The sequence below is a fragment of the Dendronephthya gigantea genome, unplaced genomic scaffold (assembly GCF_004324835.1).
Source record: "Dendronephthya gigantea isolate DGI-Jeju-01 unplaced genomic scaffold, DenGig_1.0 000176F, whole genome shotgun sequence".
In the NCBI taxonomy this organism is placed as follows: Eukaryota; Metazoa; Cnidaria; class Anthozoa; order Malacalcyonacea; family Nephtheidae; genus Dendronephthya; species Dendronephthya gigantea.
This window is the reverse complement of record NW_021163186.1, coordinates 308,706-317,753: the sequence shown is the minus strand read 5'-3', so window position 1 is coordinate 317,753 and position 9,048 is coordinate 308,706. Positions and strand designations below refer to the sequence as shown.

At 36.0% G+C, this 9,048-nt stretch overlaps 1 protein-coding gene across 1 annotated transcript; it reads left to right on the top strand.

Annotated features, from left to right (window-relative positions):
• The first annotated feature begins 294 nt into the window (after positions 1–294).
• On the top strand, positions 295–8,298 carry LOC114538159 (interferon-induced very large GTPase 1-like). Its single transcript, XM_028559278.1, has 6 exons — positions 295–493; positions 582–791; positions 1,001–1,207; positions 3,220–3,399; positions 3,578–6,115; positions 6,281–8,298. Exons 1-6 carry the CDS (start codon positions 295–297, stop codon positions 8,296–8,298), a joined length of 5,352 nt encoding a protein of 1,783 aa, XP_028415079.1.
• The last annotated feature ends 750 nt before the right edge of the window (positions 8,299–9,048 follow it).

The window sequence follows — 9,048 nt, the reverse complement described above, 5'->3', positions numbered from 1 at the left end:
AATATTATAAAATTTTAGTTTTAGGGACCATGAAGTTTAACAATTTGTTCACTAACGTCAGTTGCAAACTAATCCAGAGCAACTTTGCAATTAGCTTAATAAATGCACTTTTTCGTCTTACTTTATTTATTAAAGCTTTTTAGAGCATTAATATAATATAATTGTATTCGTCTGGACAATATAATGAAGTAAATGCGCATCACGTCTTGGCAACAATAAAGTTTTATTATGAAGCCAAGGCTTCAAGGCTTGAAAGTTTTATTTTTTGTATTTCAAAAATAACGTATAGGTCAAATGGGAGAAGCTGGAAACAGAGATCGTCAGCAAGATGGAAATGAAACAAAATTAGTTGAAGATAAAACGAAAATAATCATGACAGAACAATCCGTTGGAGAAATGGATTTAAATGATGTGAAGTCAAAGAATTCCGATAAAGAAGAAGTGGGAGACACTGAAAAACGCGAGGAGGAAAAACCTGATGTTTCTGAGCAAGGTATATGAGGTTTATTTACATCAACTTTATGGCCAACTAAAGAATGCTAATTATATTACAAATTTTTCGTATTATCAATAACGTATAGCCGATATGGAGAAAACTAAAAACGAAGATCGTCAGCAAGAAGGTGGAAACGAAACAACATCAGCTGAAGATGAAACGGAAATTACCACGACGGAACAACCCGCTGAAGAAATGGATTTAAGTGATGTGAAATCAAAGAATTCCGACGATAAAGCAGAAGTGGGAGACACTGAAAAACCTGATGTGGAAAAACCGGACGTTTCTGAGAAAGGTATAAAATGTAATTGTAGTATACATTGGGGTGCATCGAGCCCAGGTGACCCCATACCCTGTGCTGTAACTCTAATCTACTAAAAAAAGGTAAAATATTTACTTGCATGGTAGCTTTTTAGGAGTCGTGTGCTATGCTTCAATTAAGGGTATTTATTTAACAAAGACAGTTGTTGTTAACCTTTGAACTTACAATTTGTTTTGTGATAGTCGATGCGGAGAAAACTGAAAACAACAGTCAGCAAGGGAATGAAAACGAAACCACATCAGCTGAAGACAAGCGAGAAATTACCAAGGGAAAACACCTTGTTCGGGACACGGATTTAAAAGAAGTGAAACCAACAAATTCTAACATAAAGGCAGAAGTGGGAGACGCTGAGAAATTTGACAAGGAAAAACCTGGTGTTTCAGGGAAAGGTATGTTGAAATGAGATGAATGATAATTGTACTTTATTATTCAGTTTTAAACTTGCGCCCAACGCAGTCTATTATATTTAAATAACAACAGAGCATTAATTGCACGGCAAAATGGCAGCAAGCTACTCTGACTAACACAACTGCATGCGGAGCATATATAGACACTTTTAACAACTGTTATGACGACTCTTTGGTTAGAAAAGTTCAGAATATCACCTGAAAACCCCGCATGATTTCAAGAGGCAGCGAAATATCCTCTCGAAAATCTCATCCGTTTTATGTATTTTACTACCTTCGGAGTATCCAGACGGGACCAGTAAGAAAATACTGATAGGGGCGATGGATGACAAGGCAAAAATCATTCTCATTTTTCTTAAGAAAATAAAACTAGAAGCAAAGAGATATTTCGACCATTTAGAGAGTAAACACAGCGATAGGTTATCTTCAAATACGGGACCCACGCGAGCCAACGAACACAAAATTGTGAAAATTATACAAGTGGAGATTGAGAAAAATGTTCGTGAAATTAAAGAAACGCCGCTAAGCAACTTCGCATCTCTTGCAAGCAAATATAACATTCAGTTGGATGACGATGAAACATGTTCTGAGTTTGAAAAGAACATAGACAAGTGGTTGAAAATAGGAATAAAAGAAGCTAAAGATCTTCTGAAATTACAATAGCACGTCCCAAAATTGGCGGACCTGGAAAGAGAAATATATCGACCTAAAACCCAGGGTAGCAAATCTATTGCAGAGGATACGAACAAAATGTATGAAAACAAAAGAAGAGAAAAGGCTGATCAAAAAGAAACGTTCAAGCATCTAGACCCAAGAATTCTTGAGTGTCTGAATTCTTTTCCACAAATGAATGAAAGTGAACGAGATAAAGCATTGAGGAAGCTAAAGCATCAGTTAGATAAGATGGTTCTTCATGTCATGGCAGAATTGCACGCAAAAGATGGGAAGAAAAATGTAGCAACGCTCGAAGAGTTGGATGAGATACGTTTGAAACAGTTTCAGTAGAAATCTAAATTTTCGTTTGGTTCAGAACACATCATCAGAGAACTTTACCAAATTGAAGAAAGCAAATACGACTATGCAGGTGTTGCTGCAGAAATGTTGCTTTCAGGACAACCTCTTGAGATACTGGATGGTGATTCCTTTTACATTCCACTGACATGGTTTAGGGCTGTGTTTACTAAACTAAAACAAAAAAAGCCTGGCATTGCCGGTCATCACCTTTAACGAATTATTCCCCCAAAATTTTTGGACGAATTGTTGGATGAAAATTTACGTTACACAAATCAACAGTTACAGAAAATCCTAATCTGAAAACTCCTAAGAAAAAGCTCATTCCAAACTGCTGCCTTTTAAAAGGACGAGGAATAACTCAACATGGAGATATTTTTGCATGTTGTAAGGCTGGAAGTCAAGCAATTACTCTTTATAGTTTTGAGATAAACAAATTTAACTGCGCAACGCCTCCAACGAAATTAATTTTTAGATCGCTGTTAAGCGCTGCATGGGATAGATTGATGAATATTTCTCATTAATTATTCAACGTCATTACTTGGAAAAAGCAATATTGATCAATTCGAAGAAATAAATGTAAATAATATTTGTTGTTCAGTGATACGAGCTGAAAATATCAGAGTTTACCTACAATTGTAAGTACATCTTCATGAACACGTAACCCAGCTCATTATACAGCATTAGTTACCAATAAATCGAGGCTTAGATCTGTTTGGATTTTACACGTCAGTTCATCTTGTAAAAACTTGTTAAAAACTGCACCACCATACAACAGATCTTTGAGGGACATATTTTGAAACTTGGCAGATTGTACAAATACCCAACGTGAAATCAGCCAACGAAGCGTTTTAAAACAGTCGATCTAAAGGCGGAAAAACGCTGCTCAAAGTTTATACTGCCTATGACCTTTGTATTTCCATTTAATAAATTTCATAGAACCAATCATAAACCATTTGTTTTTTTAAAAAAATATCGTATAGTTGATATGGAGGAAACTAAAAATGGAAATAAAGAACACGAAGATGAAAAACAGTCAACATCAGCTGAAAATGAAATGGCAGTTACTACGGAACAACTGGATGATAAAACCGACGATTCCAACACAGAAAGAGGCGATATTAAAAATCTTCATAAAAAAACAACTGATGATTCAGAGAATGGTATGAAATGTATTTGTACATCAACCGAAAATTATCATGAACAAATTAGATCTTTTAAAAAAATTATCGCCAATAACGCCCTAAATTACGCTAGAGTAAAAAATCACTTTCATAATACTTATTTCCCCAGTCTTGTGTAGAAAAAATTCAGTTTTATGACTCTGTTTTGTAACCGTAGCAAAATCCGTAAGCCTTCCTGGTAATCTTGCGAAGCATTCACCTCCAGTTTCAGAAACGGGGAAAGATGAACCGGAACAACAAGACCAAGCTTCAGAAGCATTAACGACAGCAACTACAACAATTAAGACAACAAATACACAAAACAAAAATACAGAAACACCTGCTTCGAATTACACATTAGAACATGCACGAACCATCAATAATCATTTACTAACTGATCAAGAATTGAACTCCAAAGAGAAAATACCTGATTATATTTTTAAAAATTTAATGATAGTTAATTATCACGTACGAGAATTCGAACTAAAATCAGGTGAAGATAAAGATACCGTGGAAGTGAATCCAATGGATGCGATACTCGGTATATTTCATCGCTCCGATGATTCATTACGACGTTATCTTACCAGTAAATTATCCGCTTGTCAACTTAGTGTTCCATTTCTTCTGCCAGACCCCGCAGCACCTTCTAAAAACGTCACAATTCTGCTGTCAGCTTTAGAGAACATCACAAAGTGTTGGAAAGATTCCTCCGGAACAAAACAAGTATTTGCAACGGAACATCCATTTCCGGTTGTTTCTTTCATTCGCATTGGCAAAACTAAAATGTCAAAATCCTCCTTGATTAATAAAATTATGAGTGACGGAGACATTACTCATGACTTCTTCTTCCACAAAGACATGAAAGGTGGTCACGTTGAAAGGAAAGTTGTTGATGGATTGGTTGAAGTGAATTGGTATCTTCCTGGGGAGAGTAAAGGAACGACGTTAAAAAAAGAAATTTGTTTTGCAAATCTTCGAGGAGACGCCAGAAATTTTCAGAAGCAGCTTGGTCTTATCTCTGCGATTTCATCCGTATTATTTATATTATTGCCCTCGAAATTTCGAAGCAAAGGCGACGCCATACCAAAAAAAATGTTACAAGAAGCAAAACGTGCCAGAGGTAAAACCATCCTCATCTTTAAAAAAGACATCGAAAATGATGCGAAAAAATATTTCGAGGATTCAGAGTTTTCTTTGATATTTCAAGCCAAAGAGAAAATCATGGAGATACGACAGAGTATTGAAATAAATATCAATAAAGTGGAAGCCTCACCTCTTGTGGCCCTAGCATCTCTTCAAGGTGGAGATGGTGTTCATCTTGACGTTCCACAGCATTTAGATTTGGAAATCGAAGAGAGATTTGGAAAATGGCTAAACAGAGAAAATAGAAATGTCAAAGATCTTCTCAAATTACAAACGCACGTCCCAGAATTGGCGGATTTGGAACGCGAGAAACATTCTCCGAAATTTCTCAGTAGTAAAACTAAACCCGATGGCATTACGAAAGTTGCAGAGAAGATTTGCGAAGATATCGCAAAAGTAAAAATCGCTCAAAGAGGCACCTTAGACAAATTGGACGAAAGAATCCTTCGTTGCCTAAAATACATTGGCACCATCGATGAAACTGCACGAGATTACACTTTAAACAAATTGAAAAATTGTTTAAATAAAATGTCTCTAGAAACTATGCCAAAATTGCACGAAGCCTATCTCCAGGCTAGGCTGAAACTTCTGAAGAAGAAGAAGAAGGAAACGTCTCAGGGATCCGAAACACAATCCCCTGAAGAGAAAAATTTAAAAGATTTAAAAGATTTAGAAGATCAAATCTCAAAACACTCGTTCGGTTTAGAACACATCATCAGAGAACTTGCTCAGCTTTACGAGATTGAAGAAAGCAAATACGACTATGCAGGTGCCGCAGCAGACATGTTGCTTTCAGGACATCTTCTTGAAATACTGGATGGTGATTCCTTTTACATTCCACTGCGATGGTTTAAAGCTGTGTTTAATGAATTAGAGCAAAAAACAAATAATGCGAATATATTTGTAATTTCTGTTGTAGGAATTCAAAGTTCAGGTAAGTCAACAATGTTAAACACAATGTTTGGTTTAGAATTTCCAGTCAGTGCTGCAAGGTGTACGCGTGGTGCTTTTGCTAATCTTATTCCCGTTAGTGACTCTCTCAAGACAGCTTCAAAGTTTGATTACGTTTTGATTATTGATACCGAAGGTCTTAGTGGATCCGCAGATTCCAGGTTACGAAAACATGACAACCAGTTAGCGACATTTGCAATTGGTGTTGCCAATGTAACCATAGTGAATATCATGGGTGAAAATGAAAATGAGATGAAAGAATTTTTAGAAATAGCTATCCATGCTTTTTTGAAGATGAATATGGTTGAAAAAAGGAAAACGTCTTGCAAAATTGTCCACCAAAATGTTGTAGCAACGGATGCAAAAGACAAATTAACTTTCAGACGATTCAACCTCAAAAAGGATCTCGACCAAATGACAAAGCTTGCTGCTTGGCAGGAGAATTGTGGACAAGAATATCGTACATTCGATGATATCATTTCCTTTGATGAAGAGGCAGACGTGTTTTATATACCAAGTCTTCTGAAAGGAACTCCACCAATGGCTCCAGTGAACCCGGACTATGGAAGATCTGTTCAAAAAGTGAAAGAAACCATCATTGACTTGATGTATTCAGAAGAAAGTGTGAAAAATTCTTTTTCCCAGTTTCGAGAAAGAGTCTGCAACCTCTGGAAGGCCATGCTTAAAGAAAATTTTATATTTTCTTTCCGTAATATAATTGAAGTCAGGGCATTTACGGCATTAGACAGAAAATATTTTAGTGAGTCAGTAAATTTGATTACAATAGGAATGAGCGAGTTTCAAACGAAGGTTAAAGTGGCTCTAAAAAGGTGCTCAAATAAGACACAACGAGAAGAGGAATGGAAAAAGAAAGAAAGGGAAATACGTGAAGAAGGACAAAGACTTGCAGAAAAAATGAAAGAGGCAATGAATGAATTTTTCAAAACCAACCAGGACAAGGAAACTCTAGAACAGTGGAAAGAAAACGTGATGAATAGAATTGAAGTTGAGAAAGAAACTCAAGTGCGACAAATCCACAACAATTGCTTATCAACTTTCGAGTATTTACAGAGTCTACCGGACGTTGAAGCAATGAAACAAGATTGCGAAGCGATGCTTCTGGAAAATGCAAAATACTTTATAACATCAGCCGGTGATATTGATGATAAAAAGAAATTTAAGATTGCTTTCGAAAAAGAATGGCGGCAATGGATTGAATGCGTTTCCGAATGTCAAGTAAGTAAAGTAAACGTCAACGACGAAATGGTGTTTGTTCTTCGCACCACAGACAAAAGTTTGGAGGCTGAAATGGGAAAGAAATTAGAAGAAAAAAACAATGACATATTAAACTTTCGAAAAGATGCTCCAGATGTTGAAAGTAGTCAGCTAAAATATTTCCCCAGCAAAATTTATTCATATAAGAAATTCGTTTCCACACATTTAAGAAATATATTTACCAATGCTGGAAGAATTGAGGAATTTGCAGCATTCCAGGCAGTCGATTTTGCAGAAAACGCTTTAAATTCGGGATTTAGATGCACGCGTAATGTTCTAACACAAATGTACCACAATGTGATCACCGCGATCGAAGAAGAAACAGAAGAAATCCGTAAGTCTTCAAAATGTGATATATTGCTTTACGCTTTTGCTGAAACGTATGAAATTTTTGATAAAATGGAAGAACGCTTCATACAAGAACGAGATATTAGAGGAGATCTGGAAAGGAACCTGCGACCAATGTTAGAAAAGTATTTCAGAGATATTTGTGAGAAGATGGAAAAAGAAGTGTTAGCTGCTACTTCGTTCGTCCGAGCACTTGAAACTCCAATTGAATCAGCGTTGAACAGCACGATGGGTCGAGCAGTGGCAAGAGAAATAATGAAAGAAACCACATACAAAAGCAAAAGTCAATTTCATGCGAATGTCCTCATTCAACTTGGGAAGGGAAGAAATTTCGATTCGTACAAGCCTTATCTAGCAAACCCTGTTGAATTTCTAAAAAGAAAACTAATGGAATCGATTGAAAACTACTGTTTAGACCACGTGAAATCTATTTTAGAAGACAAAATCACAGGAATACAAAACAATGTTTTCGCTGCTATTAAAACTGCCAACGAGAAAACAAGAGCAGGAAACAAGAAACTGACATTCTGGATTCAGCAGTTTGTCGAAGAGTGTTCTATACTCGTTATAAAGGAAGAAACGTTTGCTCTAGCTGCCATTGAAAATCTGGATAATATTGAAGTCTTCCAGGTTGAAGTTCATAAAAAAGTAAACCTTTTTGTAAAAAGCTTCATAGATCGCGGTTTTGATGTTGAAGCTATTCGAACATGGAATCCATCACCGGGTGATATTGTATTTAACAAAATTATTGGTTGTGAAAGTGTTTGTCCATTTTGCAAAGCTTTGTGTGACCACACAGTTTCAAATCATCCAGGTAAACACTCAACGCTATCTCACCGTCCACAAGGAATATGTGGTTGCCGCAAAATGAGGTCAAAAGTATTAGTCACCGAAATTTGTACAATGTGCGTGGCAGGTGAAGGCACATTTGGAAACGATGCTACATCCTGGAAATATCTTCCTTACAAAAATTATCAGTCAGTGAATGATTATTACAAATCCTGGTCGATTCCTCCAGATCCATCATTCGAATCATCCAAGTATTTTCAATGGTTTATGGCAACTTTCTCGAAAGAATTGGCAGAATACTACGAGGTCAAAGAACCAGACATTCCCGAGGCATGGAAGCGCGTTACGTTCAGCGAGGCAAAAGAAGATCTTGAACATAAACACCACCTGTAAAAAATACATGGATATAGTATCAAATGTAAAAGGGGCAATACGACATATTATATTGTCTACAACACTCTACAAGTTTCAATGTTTTTCAACAGAGGAACGTTGTTGATATTGAAAGTATACAACATTTGCGTTAATGATAAATCATTTATTATAAGAATAATATTAGTTTAATGAAACGACTATAATTATATATCTTTTCATAAAATATGTAAATCAATTTGTTATACATAACGCTACTTAAACATTTTAAACAAAATAGCCTAAATGACATGATGCAAACCCCGCTGAAGTTGTCAGGGAATATTTTAACTCTTTCGCATATAAAAATTTTCAGATATAATAATATAAACCGGACATTTAAACTCAGTCTTAACAAAAAGCACTAAAATATTATCAAATTTCAGTAGACAGACAAAACGGCATTTTAATAGACGACATATATCACAAACGCACTACGTTGAACAGACACTTCAAAATTTCCACATATATGAAGACTTTGGTCATATCAACCAACCTTTCCTAGTCTCGAGGTTGGCTCCGGTGCAAGCAATTATGAACAGCTGATTCTGGTGAAGAGAAAACGGCGAGGAACAAAAATCTCGAGATCTTTTCATGAGAAATGCTCATATATAGCCATCTAAACATAAGTCTACTATTTAGTGTTATAGTCATGACTGAAGGAACTCAAAGTGCAACTAAAACATTTACAACCGAGCGCTAAGCAGGAAATATCCGCATGTAAGAGAATAA